This window comes from Lathyrus oleraceus, chromosome 2 (assembly GCF_024323335.1).
Source record: "Lathyrus oleraceus cultivar Zhongwan6 chromosome 2, CAAS_Psat_ZW6_1.0, whole genome shotgun sequence".
NCBI classification, from domain to species: domain Eukaryota; kingdom Viridiplantae; phylum Streptophyta; class Magnoliopsida; order Fabales; family Fabaceae; genus Lathyrus; species Lathyrus oleraceus.
In genome coordinates, this window is record NC_066580.1 from 7,861,913 (window position 1) to 7,882,809 (window position 20,897).

Below are 20,897 nucleotides of genomic sequence, written 5' to 3' on the forward strand. Positions count from 1 at the left end.
TGCTAGGTGATTAGCGTGCATAGCATAGCCCTTGGGGTGGTAGCTAATTCCCATGGTGAGGAATTAGTGAGTGAGTCACTAGGTCTCAAATGAGTGGGACTAGTGAGCTTGGTAGCCGTATCTGGATTTGATCGGTGAGGTTGAACTATATGTTCACGAATAGTCGGTACCGCATGCATGGAGTCTCATTGCATAATGTATGTATGGCGTATAATATGAATGGATGTATTCCAATATTATACGTGTGTTTTGTGGTTGTGTTGAGTTGAGTATGATGATGATGATGATTATGAGTTGATATTGCCGTTGCTGAATATGTGTTATGATTAGGGTGATGAAATGTGTTAATTTACTTAACATTACATGATATTTTATAATGCTTATTATATCGATTGAGGAACTCACCCTTACAACTATGTTTCAGGTAACGAGCAGTGATTGAGTAGAAGCTAGAACTTGGAGTCTAGTGTAGTTCCTTAGTGGGTCATGCTCTGGTAGATGTAACATCGGGACGGGATGTTTTACCTTATTTTCATTGTTGGTTGTTGAATGATCTTACATGTAATGTGTTACATGGTTTGCATGATTGATAGATCTCTATCCGCTGCGTATTGTGCAATGTTTTATTTTGATAAACAAATGAGTATGACCAGATATTTTGGAACATGGTGTGAAGTGTCAAGTGTGACACCCTTAATTGCATATTTACTCTGATTTACATTTTGTTGTTTTAATTAATTATTGGGGTATTTTAGAAGGGTGTTACACTCTCTACATCATTTCCTTAAACTTCTTGCCAGGAAACCTCTTTCTGAAGTTGTTGCACAAGTGTCTTACTCATAATCTCTGGTCAACTCTAGATAACAACTCTTCCAATGTAGGTAACAACCCCTGCACTTAGAAACAAGGTTAGATATATAATTCGTGTTTGATATACAATAAAATAACGGTTCAAATTAGATATACATTTTCCTGATTTGATATGAAAGTGAATTGCTTACAAATTTCTAGCCCTCCTAAATCTTGAACTAGGAGATCAAGGAATCATGAGTCCTTAGTCTCTGCTTCAACCACAACCAATGGTATGTGCATCATTTGATCATTAGGGTCTCTACCTACTGCTGCAAGAATTTGCTCTCCATAATGACCCTTGAGAAAACATCCATCAACTCCTATAATTCGTCTACATATTTGAAAACTTCTCTTAGATGCGTCAAGGCACATATAGAGTCTCTGGAAACTTGGAAATAAAAGCCTGCTGACATATTCCTCATGTTGTTGCTCATTTTCCTGAGCTTGTGCTTCAGTTAGTTGGACTTCCAACTTAGTTGTGTTGTTTGAATTTGATCTTACCAACTCATGTGTGTAGTCATGCAATCTAATATATTATTCCTTGAATAACCCTTTAACATAATTAAGTTTCGCCTTCCGTGCCCTATAAGCCTTCATCCTACTCATACCAGTATTGTGTTTCTCATGCACTTTCTCACATCTTTTAGTAAATTTCACAGCTGGATTAACTCTAAATGTTGAGTACAATTTCTTCACAGACCACTTAGTGACAAACATTCTAAAATTCAACTCCTTATTGCATATGTGAGTGTCATTGAGTTTTCTCAATTGTCATGTATCCTCATTTGGCAATTTGGAATATAATGCAACCCATCCACACCCTTCCTTGCATCCCGCTCTAACCCTTGTCTTATCATTCCTTATAAAGTGTAAATCTCTACCATTACTAACAACATAATTTGAAATTGCTTCTTTAAACTCGTCTATTGTTGAGAACATGATACCCAATTCCCATTTGTAGTCAGCAAACTTCTTAGGCATTACATATGATGCATATTTTAAATTAGTACCCTTATCTGAATAATCACTACTCATATCCTCATCAGTTTCCAACTCTTCAGATATATATTATGAATCTAAAAAATCCTTATATACCATTTCACCTTTCTTCCTTTCAACAGACCCAAAATCGAGTGTATCTTCATCACTTGATGGTTCCTTCTCTACATAAATTCCTTCATCCACCCTTTATTTTTTGGGTATTCCTTTTTTCTTGTTGGAACTACCTTTGGCCTTCTTTTTCTTTGGTCTCCCACCCTTCCTTTTTTTTACCTTGAGGGGAATCATCCACTTCTAATTCATCCAAATGTTGATCATTTTGGCCAACAACAAACCCTCATACTCCCACCAACACCTCATCAATTCCATCATTTAATATCTCATCATCAAAGTCATCAAACCTTCATCCTAATACACTATTATCACTTAGTTCATTATCGTCAATCTTAACATTTTTGGCATTTTTTCCAGGTATCTCAGGCGGGGTCTCAAGTATCTCAGGCAGACCCTTAATTTATGCTTCAGTGGGTAGGATTTTAGTTTGGACATGTTGGAGATCACTTTGGACATCAATTTTGAGAGGTTGGACATTAACTAACTCTATTATATAAGGTTGTAAATAGGGTGGACTATGAATAGGTCTACCTTACCATTAGTCTTAGACCAATTTAGCAGTTCTATAACACCAAAGTCATTCACTAGCTCCTTTAATGTACCAGCAAAATCGTACCACATTTTAAGTACCCCAGGATACCCCATTTCCTTAACAACGCGAAGAATTTAAAAATAACTTCATATATCACCATCACACTTCCAATTTGGCATTTCTCCTCCTACATATGTATCCTTATCATCAAATTGTCCCCCGTGATGATAATTAACATAAAAAACATCCATTTTTGAGAGAGATGTACGCAGTAGACATTAGTATAGATATAAGGGAATCATTACTCAGTCAAGCAACAATAGTTGTTCAACACAATGCAACAATACTCCTATAACCCTAAAATCCTACAAATCCTGACAATATGAACACATGCCCTAAAAATCCTAAAAATACTAACAATGTGAACACATACTCTAAAATCCCTAAAACACGAACAACAAAATTAGGGAAATGAAACATACCCCAAACGTTCATATGCTTCTGGTATGCGTTCATCTCCTTTGAATCCTTCTTCTCCCTTTTGTGTAGCATTTCGCCTTTGTTCTCACAAAGTTAGTGATTTCACATTTTAGCTTCCTTTAAAACACATGTAATTAGTGACACTCATCCATTATTTAAACGAAACTTTTTAAAAGAAGGGTTACGGTGTAGACGTTAGGTAACTTAAAGTATTTACTTGTAGCAAAATAATTTTAAAAGACCAACATGTTACAATAAAATAACCCATATGACTTCTAATATAATAAGAGAAAAGATATTCCTACACCATAAACATACACCTACATCGTATTTCACTGTTCACCAATATGGTGAACAATGAAAGATTATAATAATATATATTTTTTAAAATATAAAAATTATTATTTTAATTTTATTTATTTTTTTATTTTTAGATTAAAGGATATTGATATAAAATTATGTGATTAAACAACTTCATAACTTTATTAATCAACTTTTTGTATTTTATTAACCAACTTTGTTTATTTTTAAAAATTATTTTTAATATCTAGACCTTTATTAACCAACTTTAAAACTTCATTAACCAACATTTTTATTTTTCATTAACCAACTTTGATTACTGTTAAAAGTTATTTTTAATATTTGGACGTTTATTAATCAACTTCATTAACCAACTTTTTACTTTTCATTAATCGACTTTATTTCACTACTCAAAATTATTTTTAATATTTGAACATTTATTAACCAACTTCATCAATACATTAACCAACTTTTTACATTTCATTAATCAACTTTATTTCACTACTTTAAAGTATTATTCACGGGCACTACTCACACACTCTTCACGTACTGTTCATGCTAGTGTTCACGTAATGTTCATGCCACTGTTCACAAATATATTTTTTTATTAAAAAAGTATTGTTCACTGTATAGATACAGTGAATAGTATATACGGTGCATATGCAATTCTGAATGTAATAATAATAAAATATAAAGCAGACAAAAGTATACAAGTATTTTAATAATTTAGCAGTAATCATAAATCTAATATATTGCCGACTTTGGTCTTGGGCTTTATCATAAATATAAAGTAGACAAATATTGAACCATTTGAAGTTCTTCAATAATAATGTTTATCTCTTTTGTCACACTATTTCTAAAAACTTTGCTGACTTTTGTTTCACACACACTCTGTTTTGATCAATATCCAAAGAGTTTGGTATCTATGTTATGGTGAACGTGATGGAATAGCAGAAACAAGTTCAAAGCGGGAATGTTGAAGCGATGTACGTCAAAGTCATGAATGATGAATAGGGATGGGAATAGGTTTGATCGACCTACAGGAACCTATAGCCTAGCCTATTTAAGGTCATGTCAGGCCAAAACTATTTAATTAAATAGGTCAGGCTTTGGCTATTAAAAAAGCATATGAAGCCTTATAGGGCGGTCTATATTTTCATATATATTAAAAATAGTCTAAATAGGTTAACCTATATATGCATATATATTAGAAAAAAAAATGCTAAATAGGTTGGCCTACATATGCATATATATTAGAAAAAATGCTAAATAGGTCGGCATATATATATGCATATATAGACCGGCGTATAAAGTTTCTTAAGTAATATGGATTAAATGAAAACCTTAATAAGAAACAGACTTTTAAATAGACTTTCAGGTCAGGTTAGACTTTTAAAAAGACCAGACCATATCAAAAAAAAGAGTCTATAGTAGGCCATAGGCCAGACTCAAGCTTTGTAAGTTTATCGTATGTCAGGCTCAGGCCATCTAAGCCTAGTCTAGCCTAACCTATTTCCACCCCTACTGATGGACAATTGGAAACTCTCCAAAAACAAAATGTTGTTTATGCAACCATCTGTGAATAACTTGTTGAGATGCATAAAACACTATATGCTCAATAAGATCTTATAGGTAAATACTAATTCATTATTACCTGATCGATAATTTGATTCATAATCGCTTTTCAATTTTTACTTTAGAGTTTAACCTAAAGTAATTAGTTACATAATGAGTTTTTGTTGTTTTGCAGTGTGATTTATTTTTTCTGCAAACTCCTATTCATTCATTCATATATGTTCTTTTTTGTCAGTTTGATTTAATGTTTAATGGTACCGAAAACAAATTTATTTATGGAAGGGTAAATTGGTACAAACGCTTCCAAAATAGGGAAGGAATGTTTTTATGACATTCAAAGCATTTTCCAATTATTTAAGGGATTATGATAATACTAGTATGAATCTGCAAAATATCCATAATATTTAATTTTCCATATTTCAAAATTTGAACTTTTTTGCAGTCATAAACAATAATTATTGACCAAGAGAATGTAAATACCAAATGTTAAGGTGGCATAATGTATTTCAGGTACTTGGTAGATGTATGTCATAGTGTAGCTTTTGAATAGTAGCTCACCGTGATTCTGACTTACTCGAGTACTGGATCGTAAGATCTTACGTGCTAAGGATGTTTGAAAGTGTTATGATCAGACCGGTGTGGCGATAAGTGCAAATTTTGACTATTTTTGTACATAAAATTTTGGCATTTTTCAGCTCTAATTTGCGATTTCAATAATTAATTTCCCCGGTTTTTTATAGAATATTATATATTTCGAATTTGGCTTTGATATCCTTGATGTGTATGCTAAGTGTGCAGGAAATCAAATAATAAAGACACAAAACCAAGAAGTTATGAGCAAAGCAAATTTGTTGAAAATAAAGAATGCTCGTCGGGCGAGGTTTTCCAGACTTTGGGCAGAGGAAAGATTGCGTCATGGTCGTCGAGTGAGGTTTGGCGAACTTGAGTTCACCGAGCGAGACCTTGGTCGCTGGGAGAATGTAGATATTTTTCAAAGACGGTTTGATGCATTTCTGAGTGACATATGGGCAATAACATGACTTTCGTCGGGAGAGACAGGAAAATTCTGACTTGTATATATTAAATCTCATGTTGATTTTTATAGGGGCTCTGAATTTTATTATATTTTGGAGCCACCATTTTAAGTTATGAGAGATAGATACTTAGAAAATAACAAGTGAGGGTGCTTCTTGAAGATCCATAGTTAGATTTGCCTCTATCGTTGGGAAATCGCGGTGGATGTTTGCTCATCTTCATTCTTTTCTTAAATCCCTTTCATGTTGGGATTGTATGTAAGTTTACTGTTAAAGTATTTATTTTTAGTAATCATGGTGTTATGTACGATCTATTTACGAATATATACCGATGTTATCTTTGTTTCATTGTTTACATATCGGTTTGAACTGTTATTGAAAAATACTCTTCGAATCTAGATCTAGGATAATCATATGTTAGACGCTAAACTCTAGACATGGATTTAGATTTAACATTCACGTGAGTATCGAGTCTTAATGCTCCGTATTGTTTGATAGACTGAGAGATCGTCGATTAAACACTTTGGTTGAACTCTCGACGAAAGTTTAGACATGAACCCTGTTGTGAGAGATACGTGATGATATTGATAAGTGTTTAGATTCTGTATAACTGGTTGGTAAATTACATGTTCGATCGGTGGATGAAATTCAATCCTGTAAAGCTATCATATATCTCCAAAGCTTTATTTATTTATTCATCTGTTTTACATAGCTTAGCTTTAAATTCAAATCTTACAAACCCAAGCATAAAATCATAGAGACCATTGAACGACGTTGATGTCGCACCAATCCCAGTGGAGACAATAAAAATCAAAATACTTACTTTTGTTTGCTTCTTTACCGCTTCAACAAAATGACGCCATTGTCGGGGATTGGTTTTGATATTAAAAGCATAGCAATATTTTCTATCCTTTTAAGCTTTGTACATTTGTCTATATTTTTTATTTTTACCTTTTTCTATATTTTTTAGCTTTATACATTTGTTTTATATTGTTAAGCTTTATTACATTTGTCTATATTGTATACGTACTTATTTAATTAAAAAAATTTAGAAAATTATTTTGTGTTTGTTCAAGAAGCTTATATTTGATTAGCTTGAATAAATACAAAGTGATTGTTTCAAGTTTGATTGTATCAACACATAAATGTTCTGGTAATGATAATAGTTTGAAGGGAAGGTACATTGTCAAAGATACATGTTTAATGCTTTCTATAACATATCATGAATATTAAACTTGAAATTTATACAAATAACATGTCATTCATTCTTTTGCAATACATGTTCATCTTTGAATCACTTTAGATCATAACCAAAGGTCAGGAAACTTCCATTGTTTACTATATGCACCGGATACCAACGATCCTTGTTTTAACTCAGTTTTATTATGTTTAATCTTTCCTTTGTGTTGAATTGTATGAAAGCATGAAAATGATCGAGGCATTTTGTTTGATTTTGAGCACAACCACTTGACTCAAAGTAACTTACCTTGTGAGTAAGCAATAATTTATTAACCCCTTTGAGCCTTAGTGTTCGAATCTATATCAATTTTGATCAGCGGAATAGTTCATCGTTTATTTTTGTATAGTTTCTGAATTTGTTTCTTGAAACACTTGAACCATTAAACATAACTTGTGGTTGGAATTTTTATTTGTGCCTTAGAAAGTTTGGGAGCATTCACATTACAATGATTGGTTGTATTCAAGTTGGGGAGAGAAAATGTGGATTGCTAAGAGTTTGAGAAAGAAAACGAAAATTCCGAAAAAAGAAAGAAAATAAAAAGAAAAAACCTTGAAAAAGAAAAATAAATTTTGTTCTAATAAGTTGTGTGAAAAGGAGTAACAATTGTGCAATCAGAAAAAGATGAATGAAGTTGTGAATGCTTGAGAATTTGAGAAGTGACCACTCTCATTTATTTAGGAAATATTTTTGTTTCAATTACCTTAAGAAATGAAATTTCTTTGTTACCTAAGCCACATTACAACCCTTGAAGTCCTTGTGATTTGTGTTTTATGTTTTTAATATGATTTTTTTTGGATAAATGCATAATTTGATCTAGATGTTAGCAAGATTATTAGGTGTGAGTCAAGTCCCTCATGTTCGTTCTTCATATGTCAATGAAGTTGTGTGTTAGGTGTGATTCATTTTTGAAATTGTGTTGCATTATAATTTTGACATGTGTTTTGTGCTTAGAATTTTTTGCATGATCATGGTGTCGTTGTAGTATAGTGGTAACCATTACTTTGCTTGGACTTTTGCAATTTGAACCATACATTTTTATTTATTTCTAAAGCTTGTTGATCATGATTTCTTGGTAGTTGCCCTTGTTTCTTTAGGTTTGATTGACCATTGTTTGAGGACAAACAAAGTTTTAAGTTGGGGAGAGTTTGATAAGTGCAAATATTGACTATTTTTGGACATGAAAACTTGGCATTTTTCAGCTCTAATTTGCGATTTCAAGAATTAATTTCCCCAATTTTTTTATAGAATGTTATATACTTTGAATTTGGCTTTGGTATCCTTGATGTGTGTGCTAAGTGTGCAGGATACCAGATAAAAAGGCACAAAACCAAGAAGTTATGAGCAAAGCAAATTTTTTGAAAATAAAGCATGCTCTCCAGGCGAGGAGTAGCTAGCAAGAAACGAGCTCTGGCGAATCAAAAGTGAGGCCTTCCAGACTTTGAGAAGAGGCAAAACTGTGTCATGGTTGTTGGGAGAGGTTTGGCGAACTTGAGTTCGCCGGGAGAGACCTTGGTCGCCGGGAGAATGTATATATTTTTCAAAGGCGGTTTGATGCATTTTTTAGTGACATATGGTCAATAAAGTGACTTTCATCGGGCGAGACAGGAAAATTTTGACTTGTATATATTGAATCTCATGTTGATTTTTATATGGGCTCTGAATTTTATTACATTTTGGAGCCATCATTTTAAGTTAGAGAGATAGATACTTAGAAAACAACAAGTGAGGCTGCTTTTTGAAGATCCAGAGTCGGATTTGCCTCTATCATTGGGAAATCACGGTGGATGTTTGTTCATCTTCATTCTTTTCTTAAATCCCTTTCTTGTTGGGATCGTATGTAAGTTTACTGTTAAAGTATGTATTTTAAGTAATCATGGTGTTATGTATGATCTATTTACAAATCTATATTGGTGTTATCTTTATTTCACTATTTACGTATTGATTTGAACTCTTATTGAGAAATACTTTTCGAATATAGATATAGGATAATCATTTGTTAGACGTTAAACTCTAGACATAAATTTAGATTTAACATTCACGTGAGTATTGAGTCTTAATGCTCTGTATTATTTGATAGGCTAAGAGTTCATCGATTAAACAATACGGTTGAACTCTCGACAGAAGTTTAGACATGAACCCTATTGTGAGCGATATGTGATGATATTGTTAAGTGTTTAGATTATGCATAACTGATTAGTAAATTACATGTTCGACCGGTGAATGAAATTCAATCCCGTAAAGCTCTCATATCTCTCTGAATCTTTATTTATTTATTTAATCATTTTACATAACTTAGCTTTAAATTCAAATATTACAAACTCAAGCTTAAAATCGTAGAGACCGTTGAACGGTGTTGATGTCGCACCAATCCCTATGGAGACGATAAAAATTAATACTTACTTTTGCTTGTATTATAATTTTCATGTTTATATATATAAAAATTAAACGCTCAATTATAGCTCCTAATTGATATGAATTAATTCCTTGATAAATTAAAATATGCCACCAATGGGGTCAAACTCGAGACCTCTTTGGTATGGTACAAGCCTTACCACTAGACCAAGGATTTTGTTGTTGAATACTTATGAAATGAATAAATGTTAACATAAATCTTGATTAGGATAGATTGATAAATTAATTGAGTATAATAACTTGACTTTGTTTATTGTACCATGTTATAATTACTTTGTGTATACCTTATGAATGTTATGAATCATATTATGATATATACTAAGTATTTTTATTGTGTGTATGCATGAATGGTTAAAAACATATGATGATTAGTGAGGAAACCTTAGGACTATAACTTGATTAATAACTTAGAAAGATAATCTAGGTTATGGAAATGAGTATACGATGATGTTTGGACGCAACGGTACCTAGGTATGTATTGTGGGCAAGTATTCACTTGGTAAACGAATCAATATGCTTTGTATGGAACATGTGTGATTTATATAATGAGAATGGGTCATGTTATGATGCCATGAGAATTGATATGATATCATGAGAAGTTGTTTGATATTTTGGTGAGGAACTTTTATTCCAAATGTTCTATTGGTTATTGAGAATTAATCACGTATTCAGAATTAGTTGTGACTGTGCACATACCACTTCGATGCTTAGGTAAAGCGGTAAGTGGGGATGTGACACCAATGATTCGTGCCTTAATTGGGTTTGAGCCCCAACCATGGCGGACATGGGGGAAAGGTGGACACCTAAGTGGGTTAGAGGCTCATACGGTGAAAGATACCCTAAGTGGGTTATAGGCCCATACGGGTGATGGTTGCTTGAACTGGGGATTAAGTCTCATAAAGGACCCGATATCCACCGTGAAAGTCGAATCATACGAGCATGCGTGAATCAGGTTTGGCTTAGACGTAAGTCCGTTCGGGGATCGATGTTTCGTGAATCCGAATAGTGATTTATTGAGTTATGTGAACTCAAGTGACATGTTTTCATACATTATGATTATTGTGATACGGTGAACTGACTTTGTGTTTTTGCTTTGAAAAGCAATGTTGCGGACAGCAAGAGTCGCCACCGACTTTTCTTTTATCCAATAAGGAAAGGCGGAAAAGAACAGGAAAGACCTTGATTAGATTTTGAGTTCGGGATGTACATTATACAAAGGGAAGGTGTTAGCACCCTTTGTATCCATGGTTATCCATGGGCTCTTAATTGCTTAACTCACTTATGTTTTCCTTGTTTGAGAAAGTGTTTGAGAAATGTGGTGTGTTTAGAAAATATTTTGAAAGGAGAGTTTAACTTTGTAATGATTCTTGTACGAATGTATACAAAGTGTTTATCTCGTTTGATTTTGAAAGATGTTTAGAAAAATATAACTCGGCGATGATTCTGGTGCGAATGTATACCAAGTGGTGATTTTCTAAAAGATGTTTTGAAAAGTGTGAGGTGTGAAAAGTATTTTAAGCTGTGAGCAAGCATTTAAGAGTTATACCTAACCAAGGTCTTTATAGGTATTTCCTATCCTTAGAAGGGTAAAATTGTCCTTACTATTGAGAAGTAAGTAGTCTTATCCTTTGGATGTAAAGGGACATCGTGGGGTCGTCGATTGGTCATTGAAGGCAACATTTGTAAGGATACCTTAGCATTCGAAGGGACGATCATTATTTAATCGTAGGCTACAACGAAGGGTCATCGAGGGACAAAGTCATATATTCGAAGGCAACGTTCGAGGGACAAGGTCATATATTCGAAGGCAACGTTCGAGGGACTATGATTTATCTTGTAGGGACATTGACCTTTTGATCGAAGGGACTATGACTTATCTGTTTAGGGATGATGATGATTTAATCGAAAGGGTCTTTGCTAAGGGTATCCCCACATTCGCGGGACATGACCGTAATATCGTAAGGCAACAAGGATTTATATTATCACCATTATATCATCATCATCATTATTATGTAATAACAGCATGTGAAATAAACATAATCATGTTAGAAACAACACTCATATAATAATAATTAAATGGAAGATATAATTCTTTAACCATGCAAACAGAATTTCTCCAACATGCTATGACATATCAAGAACAGATGCATACTTGAATAAAGCAATATCAACATCCACCAAACCATGAATACATCATCTCAATATATATATTAAACCAATATTATAAATGTATGAATTAAGGAGTATTGCAAGGTAATTACGTTGGATGCAAATTCCATAATGAACACTTACTGGGGATTTGATTCTTCTAGCTTGCTCACTGTATGTGTATTGTTCTTATTCAGGCCTGCCCGTGAATCTTCTTGCTTCTGCCTTGCCTTGTGTATCTTCTTCTGCTGTATCTCTCCTCTTTTTCGTCTTTTTTCCTCTCGCTGCAGCCATATGAAGTATTTATAATGGTGTGGATTAGGGTTTAACCTTGCTAAATATTTGGATCCCTTCCTATACTTTAGGGTTTAACCTTGCTAAATATTTGGATCCCTTCCTATACTTTAGGAGAGTTAGGGTTTAACCTTGCTAAATATTTATTAAATACAAATATTATTATAAATAATGAATAATTTATATGACTTTTAACAAATAAAAATTAATTTAAATTTTAGTTACATAATTGAATTAAAATTTAAACCTATTTCTATTTTTACTTTCATCATTTAAAAAAAATCAAAATTATTCTTACTTATATCAACCAAAATTATTTTATAATTTATGGGCTTTTTAAAAAATGTTACTCTTATAAATAAATTTTATTAAGTAAAAAACGTGAATTACTAAATAAATACTATTTATAAATAATGACTAAATGGAACATGAGTCACTAAATTATAAAAAATAGTTATTATAATTTAATGAGCTTTAACAAATAAAATTAATTTAAAATTTTAATTATACAATTAAAATTCAAATCTATTTTTATTTATCATTAAATTAAAACTATTTTATTTATATATATATATAATTTATTTATATCATACAGATAACCAAAATTATTAATTTTTTTTTATATCTGTATCACATAATAAATAAATTAAAATTTATAATTTATATGAGAATGTATGCTAATGAATGAATGCAAATGTGAAATGAATGTCATGCATGAATCAATTTATCATAAAAATTAACAGGCAAGTTTTGGGGTATGACAATTATCCCTTAGTTACTCAAGTCCTAGTTACAAGGTGCGAGTGATGCACAAGTAACGGAAGGTGAATACTTGAGTTAGAATCGAGTAGAAACCCTATAGAGCCGAGTGGACCCATAGGATAGGAGAACTCACTAAGATTATCATCTCATCCCATTATTGTTGTTATTTTTCAGGTATTCCTTGCAGGTTGAATTCAAGAGAAGTTGTCTACTGATGTTTCAAGGGATGTAGTTATTATGATCTTCCGCTGTGGAGTTGTGTATAATGAAGACATTGTACATGGTTTTTAGATTTTTATTTTTAGGCATTATTGTATAGGATGTCCCATTGATGTTTTTAGTTGGACACGTGTATATAATGATGCCATTAGGCACTTATGTTGTGTCAGTATCAATTAATAACACTTGTATGATATTATTCTAGATATATATTATACGGGTTGTTACAAAATTACCTTTTTGCCTTAGGTAGGATCTTACATCCGAGTTTTACGATCTTTTACAAGCTGACCGATTATGCTTAAGATCTTGTGCTTCACTACATTGCTCCCTGCGATACTAAACATACACGTAGAAAATCAAACATTGTTGATTTTTTGACTACTATCTTATGCAACATACATAAACATAACCATAGCTCAAGCCCGACCCAAGGGATAGGCCACATATGCCACTGCCTTGGGCCTCCAATTTTTTTACTGATATTTAATTCTAATATATAATATTAAAGTGTATTTTTTATTGGCCATTATTGAAAAATGAAAAATGATATTAGAATGTGCGGTTTGACAAATTAATTTAACATCATAAATTTTAATATAAATATATTTTTAATTGTAAACAGGGTCGGCCCTGGACCTGGGCAAGTAGGTCCACAGCCCAGGTCTTAAAAAAAATGGAGCCTCAAATCTTATGTCATGGGTATTGTGAATTCAATAGTAATATATTAAATATATTATATTATATTATTTCAAAGCGGATAAAGCAGATGTCATTGAGTTTTTGGAAATGAAGTTCATATTGGCATGTATTGAGTTTGATACTTGGTTACAACATTAGTTTTTTTCAGCAATTCAATTGTTTTAATTCAACAATAAATTTGGCTCTATAAAGGTTTCAAGTTTGATCTCATTTTAAAATCACAATTTAGGTTTTTTATAAATTACTTAAAATTATGTTTTAGAAATTTGTGATCATATAATAAACAAAGTGTAGTTTATTTTAATTTTTAATATTGTTTTAAATATTTTATTTATTTTGTTATATGTATGAATGCAATTGAAAAATGCAAGTTCTACCATGACCCACCAAGTTAATCGAATTCTTTGATGCACGCGCTTTGATAATTATAAATAGTCATTTCTTATTCATTTCTAATTTAAATTTAAATTAATACAATTTATTTAAGATAACATTTTCTCTAAAGAAATACTAAGTGTTTTTGTTCAATCAAGGGTTAGGCTACATTACATGGACATGGATCAAAACAAAATTCGCATATGCGTTTGCCGGGAGTCGAACCCGGGTCTATTGCTTGGAAGGCAATTATCCTAACCGTTGGACTACAAACGCCTGACGTGAAAATAGTTCATTTGTACTAAAGTTGGTTTTGGATGAAGAGTTGCATTAAGTACTATTATCTCACATAAGTGCCTATGTAAGCTAAATGTATGGTAAAACAGTCTTGGGAGTTTACAGAAATAAGCTGAAAACAGTTCATTAGCATGTCGTAATATAGCCACCTCTTAGGATAGTTACTGGAAATATTTCCAGAGAATGGCATATAAATGTTGTTAACTTCATATTTTGGAGCCTGTTTCTTGATTGCACACTTTCACTATTTCTTCCTGCAATATATGCCCCAGTTTCAGAAGGAATTATGTAAACCATAATAATAATCCATTAATTAAAATATCACTATCTTTACTATACTCCCTAAAGTTGTTCATATTATTAAGATATTAAGCAAATAATACAATCATAATCTTGCTAGGGTGCTCTGCTCATAATTAGTCACCTATGTATCACACTGATCGATTGGATCGGGACAGAAGATAAATCAGGTTGGCTCAATCTCTTAAAATCGTTAGTAGGTCAAAACCGGAATAAAACCGGATTAAACCGTCCAAAACTATTCAAACCAAAGAATCAGAGCCGATTTTGTAAAATCGTCCGACTAAACAAATTCATTAAATTGATCATTTTTTAAAAAAAAATTATAAATTTTAATATGGCAATATTAAAACTTAACATACATTCTCGATCAAAAAAAAATCCGTATTTTTCTACGATCATACACACTTCTAAATTTTATCGGTCTATTATAATTTTTCTTTTCAATCACAATCTATTATCATTTGTTGTCAATTAAAATTTATTTGTCATAGTTCTAACTCAAATTCGATTTCTTTTTGTTTAATGAAGTATATTATATTATTTATTTTTGATATTTTATTCTTATTTATTTAAATTTTATTTTAATTAATATATTCTATTATTTTAATTTTAGTTTAACTTAATTTATTATAATTTTTTAATTTAGTGAAGCTATTCTTAAATGAATATTAAAATGAAATGTAGAATTATATTATATTATTATATATATTATCGATATTATTGTATTAAACTTGTAATGAATTTTTGAATATTTATTTTATTAAGTTGTGAATATATAATTTTGTATGACATATATATGAAAATTAGTTTTATATTATTAATTTATTTAATAAACGGTTCGACCATAAGCTTAACCGGTTGAACCGATTATCAGTTGTGAGTAAAGAAACATGTTTATGAACCATCATTTTGAACCGGATTTGCTTTGGATGAAACTGCAATATTTCATGCATTGTGATTTTGTAATCTGAAACTGTGAACAGTTTCAGCACCAAGAGCATTTCACCTTGTAGATTTCGGATTATGATCCTCTGCTGTTAAAAATAAACTGCAGAAGCCCTATAAAATACTATAAGAATGTTTCTCAAACCCATGGATTAATTACGTCACCAAATGCAGTTTTTTTCATGCAAGGCTTCCACTTCAGTTCCATGTAAAACCATTTTTATGGCCGTTTCTATATTCTTAATCCAGCATAACTTTTGGACTGATATACATTGCAATTTGCAAGTGAAGTGTTAAACCAGCATAACTTTTTGACTGATATACATTGCAATTTGCAGGTGAAGTGTTGTGATAATATATCCGTCAATATATCTTAGAGTAAAAGACTACATATGAGAGAAGAAATCGAAGTAATTCAACAAGTCAGTACAAATTACACCAACTAAATGAAAAGGAAAGAAAACAGTTAAAAATATAAATTTTAAAACACGGCATCTGAGGTTGGGAGATAGAGAGGGACAAATACATGCTCCCACGAATATTGTCATCGGAATAACATTAGCACCCAAATGAGCACTACTGTAGAACCTGCATCCTCTTACTGCAGATATTGATTCTTTTCACTAACCGCAGCAAGCTGATTTTGTTGCAGCTTGACCCCCATTCGCTGCTGGATCTTGTTGGTTAATCTTGATAGTCTGAGGCTGAACCACCATAGAAGAAAATATCATCATTGAGTAACAAGAAAGAAGCAACAAAACTATGTACTTCTTCTGCAAAGTAGCAGAATAAGTACTTGACTGCAAAATCTTACTTACTTCTAGAAGCTACACTTCTCAAGAGTTATAAAAAAATGAAAGATGGCAAAGAGTCAACAAAGTACCTCGGATCTAGAATCTGTGTCTGCAAGCCTTTGCTTGATATCTCTTGCTATTGAAAAGAAAACTTCCTCCACGTTCATGTTTGTTTTTGCACTCTGCATGCGTTCTTCAATATAAGTAAAAAGAAATCACATAATTTAACAAAAATGTGAACATCAAGCATACTGCAACTCACAGTTTCAAAGAACTTGATACCATACTCATCAGCAAGAGCTTGACCTTTGGAGGTAGGTACAGCCTAGAGAAAAAGTAACACCTTATGTTTTTTTTTTAAATAAGTAACATCTTATGTTTGTATCAATGGAAAATATAATAAAATAAGAACAGCACAAAGCACGTAGAGATTTCTCAATCTCAGATCGATAAATAAATGTGGTTTGTGCACCAGCCAATCGTGCAACAGCTGCTTTGTCGACTAACATCATACCCCAGCCAGCTAAGATGTATAATATATATAGAAAGGACCCCCAAATGTACATACCCTTTTACTTTCATCCATATCAGCCTTGTTTCCCACAAGTATCTTGTTTACATTGTCAGAAGCATGTTGTTCAATATTGCGAATCCAATTCCTAATATCTGAACAGGAAGAAATGAAGGAAAGTTAATCATAAAAGAAAAACAGACCACTTCAAAATCTAGCTAGTTAAATGTGAATCGGAAAGTACTGGGGTTACAAGGGAATAAGAGGAAATGGGAAAATAAGAAGGAAATACAATTTTCTGGGTCAGCCGAAGCCAAAATGAAGCCTACAATTCTCAAACACGAGTGCATATATACATCAAAATAAATTCATTGAAATATCTTGAAGCCGAAAACAAGACCAGGGAAAGGAGGGTACTATTGAAAGATGCTTCATCAGTAACATCATAAACCAGCAAGATACCCATGGCTCCACGGTAATAAGCTGCAACAGAAAGTAACATTCTAAGACATGTTCCTTTTATCAAAGAATGGAGTAGGCAATAAAAGTAGGAGATTAATCAGTAGTATTTAAAATTGCAGTCATTAAGAACTGAATATTAGACTAAAGTAATTTTATAATTTTATAAAAGTATACAACAGGCCCCCGTGTGCTTTAGATTTGAGTCACAATGCATAATGATTTAAATTACATTCCTCCAAAACTAGTAACTTCTGCACACAAAAATTATATAAAAGTCCCTTCAAAACAAAAGTTGCTGATAAATTGATAATGCTTACTATATATTATATAACTAATTATGTTCAAAAGGGCAAGTGGACAACTGTCAATTAACTTCTAGAGGAATGTGTTAAACATATAAGCCTATTAGTTACCAATTCCCAGTGTATGAGACCAAGTGGACAATTGCCAATTTTGAATTTGTTAACAAGTTTGCACAAGACAAAACACATACCTGTAGTAATAGTTCTGAATCTCTCCTGACCAGCTGTATCCCAGATTTGCAACTTAATGCGTTTGCCATCAAGTTCAATCGTTCTTATCTTGAAATCAATACTGCCATACATTTTTATAATAAGATTTTATATTTTCATTAAAAAAAATACATATATGTCTGGTTGTGTAGTGTGTACAATTATTTATGTGTAAATAATGAAGGAAATCTGGTATCCAGTACCAAAAACGAGAAAGCAACAATGTTAAACATGAGATATGACAAGTATACAATTTAATATGTATACATCAAATGAACTCTTTGAGCCTGAGCTTCCTGTGTTTCTAAAGCATATTAAAAGAGAATCAGGAGCCTAATAAATAACTTACAATAGATAACAGTGAGTAGATAGAGGGAATATAGATATATGCACCTTGAAATACACAAAAAGAAACTCCTATAGCACTATCACAAGGGATTAAAGAAGTCTACAGATACTAACCCAATAGTGGTGATAAAACTGGTTGTGAAGGAACCATCAGAAAATCTCAAAAGCAGACAACTCTTCCCCACACCTACAAATAGTTGAGCCATAAAAGTACTAAAAAACATATATGTGTAAAAGAACAAAATGTTATTCAAGTTTCAGCCATAACAACATTAAAACCAAACTAGATACAGTGTAATCAAAGCTGCTATGGCATGGTAGACTTTTGATTAATTGCCATACAAACCTTATGGCATTGCGGTTTTTAAATAGAAGGTAGTGGTAACTTCCATATTCATGGCACCTACGAAGTCAGCAGCGATAATGGAGGAAATTACAGGTACAAAGCCAAAAAATGGGGTCTCTTGACCTAACCTGAAACCCACATGACCCCTAAGAAAAACCACTTTTAAAGACTAATACTATCGTGCAACAGCAGCCTCACATGAAAGACTCCGACTTCATACTCTTTCCCAAAACTATTCAATCTCAACATGACATCTCCCATGAACTCCGCTCTCTAGCAAGGTTCAACTTCCAGTAAACAAATCATCAAACATCTTATTCTTTGTTCTTTTTTCCAGCAACATCTCCTTTTTGTCATTTCTAAGATAGCAACATCTCCTTTCTATTATCGAGATCATCTCCTTATATTTGCCACTCTCTTTTCTTATAGTTAATCTGCTCTTATGGTTTGAAATAATATTACCTTTACCCACTACTCCACTTATATTATTATCTCAATGATGACCATGATGATGATACTTATAATATTATTGAATTTATCAATTAAGTTCATTATTCTTAACACATGTTAATTTTAGGTCTTTCTATTAAGCTCTGTAGATTATTTTTGGATTAACTTTGTATTGATGAGAATCCAGTTGGTCCCCTTAATAACTCTTTTGAAGACGTTATATCTCACTAATCCAAAAAATAAATTACAAGTTCTTAACAAGTGGATCAAGTTCACAAATTTTCATTAAATTTATAAACTACTGTCAACTACATCGAACACCTTCTACTATATAACAGATCATATATATGATTACATAACTATATACATTAAATTCATCAAAAATTCGATGTGCATGATCATAAAGGTAACATATGATGAATTGATAAAATTCAAAGTGCTCAAATAGTACTAAACTTAGATTCCAACCCAAAATATGGCCGAATTTTGGCTGGTCAACATGAACCATCAATCACCATCTCTGAAGCACCGACACCTCTGAAAAAAGATGTGTCAGGGTTAGTGTCGAGACACGACACTTGTGATACACTTGTGATTACGTTTAATGTTTTCATTATCTCAAATTATCACCGGGAAGTGTCGGTATCATGTTTGCGGTGTTTGTGCTTGTTAGTCACCATTGATATAACATTGACTAGATAGGATCATATAATACCCTATATTCAGCAATTATTATACAAACCTAAATTTTTTGTAAAAATAAATAAAGGAGAAACCAGAAAATTAAAAGGATCGTTTATATGATATATAATAATAATCCGAAATAATAAGGAAAATAAAGGAAGATCTGAAAAGTAAAGAAAAAAAGAAGAATGAACGAACCGCTATCGCCGATAAGGAGGAGCTTGATGAGGTAATCGTAATCGGCACGAGCTCTAGCGGGTGCTGCTGCCATGGCTGACGTTGAAAAATGAAGAGTTATTCTTCGCTGTAATCCTATTCTATGCCACTATCAGTAAGCACAGAGATCGGAATCGATACAGTTAGAAGCGATTCGTTGGCGACATGGAAAGGGATCACGAACGAAACCACGAATCGCTTTTTGTGTTTTCGTTTTTCTCTCTCTCTGTGTAATAGGAATGTGAATGCAGTGGCGTTACGCCGAGACTTTTCTTGTTCATAAATGCTCCTGCACACACCAGATTCGGACCCTCTGTATTTGTTTTTGGACTTTTATTACTTTTTTTTTAGATAATGGATTTGTTTTTTTATTCAAGGATAATGGAACTTTTTATATATGTACAACAAGGATACTGGATTTTTATTATTTAAATAACTGTTTAAGAAAATTTTATTTTCAAAATGGAACTTTTTATATATGTACAAAGTATATAATAGAATAATTTTGAGGGGTTTGGTTTCTTTTAGATGGCTTTTTGTTTCTACTAATTTTTTGGTTGAAAGAATAAAAATAAGGGTTTTGTGTAATTTTTTTTTTTGAAAGAATTGTGTGTAAGGTTTTTTAACGGGGATTGCGAGTTTGGGACTTTTGGGTATAATCTCTCCTAGAGAGAGGTTTTTTTTTTGTGTGTAATGGGTATCCTCAATGGGATTAATGGGTATGTATTGTCAGTGTAAAAATAAACTGTCAATGCATCATCATCCATTTGTATTATTTTATGAATTTTTAAAATAAAAGTCAAATATATTTCAATATCTAACGTCTAGGATTAACTGACGGTGTAAAATCCATTTACAATGTAAGTGTATTTCAATTAAACTCATTCTTAATTGTGTGAAACTAATATTTATAAAATAAAAATTAGATTGATAAATGAGAAAATTATTAAAGCATGATAAAATGCGACTGATAAAAAAGACAAAAAAATTA

General features: G+C 32.1%; 1 protein-coding gene and 1 non-coding gene across 2 annotated transcripts; both read right to left on the bottom strand.

The window, feature by feature from the left end:
• Positions 1-14,242: 14,242 nt before the first annotated feature.
• Positions 14,243-14,314, bottom strand: TRNAG-UCC (transfer RNA glycine (anticodon UCC)). Its single transcript has one exon. It is a non-coding gene; the product is annotated as a tRNA-Gly (tRNA).
• Positions 14,315-15,869: 1,555 nt separating this feature from the next.
• LOC127117574 (ras-related protein RABE1c) lies at positions 15,870-20,213 on the bottom strand. Its single transcript, XM_051047636.1, has 8 exons — positions 19,889-20,213; positions 18,325-18,397; positions 17,844-17,944; positions 17,306-17,371; positions 16,946-17,043; positions 16,640-16,702; positions 16,467-16,559; positions 15,870-16,287 (listed from the first exon to the last, which is right to left on the bottom strand). The coding sequence occupies exons 1-8, from the start codon at positions 19,959-19,961 to the stop codon at positions 16,207-16,209; spliced, it is 648 nt and encodes a 215-aa protein (XP_050903593.1). The 5' UTR covers positions 19,962-20,213; the 3' UTR covers positions 15,870-16,206.
• Positions 20,214-20,897: the final 684 nt, after the last annotated feature.

Bases quoted from the DNA above. Each gene is read 5' to 3' on its own strand.
- LOC127117574 (XM_051047636.1), bottom strand. From the start codon at position 19,961: ATGGCAGCAGCACCCGCTAGAGCTCGTGCCGATTACGATTACCTCATC. The intron at 18,398-19,888 runs GTTCGTTCATTC...AACTATTTGTAG, and splicing joins CCTCCTTATCGGCGATAGCG to GTGTGGGGAAGAGTTGTCTG. The intron at 17,372-17,843 runs GTATGTGTTTTG...TTTCTGTTGCAG, and splicing joins ATTCAGAACTATTACTACAG to CTTATTACCGTGGAGCCATG.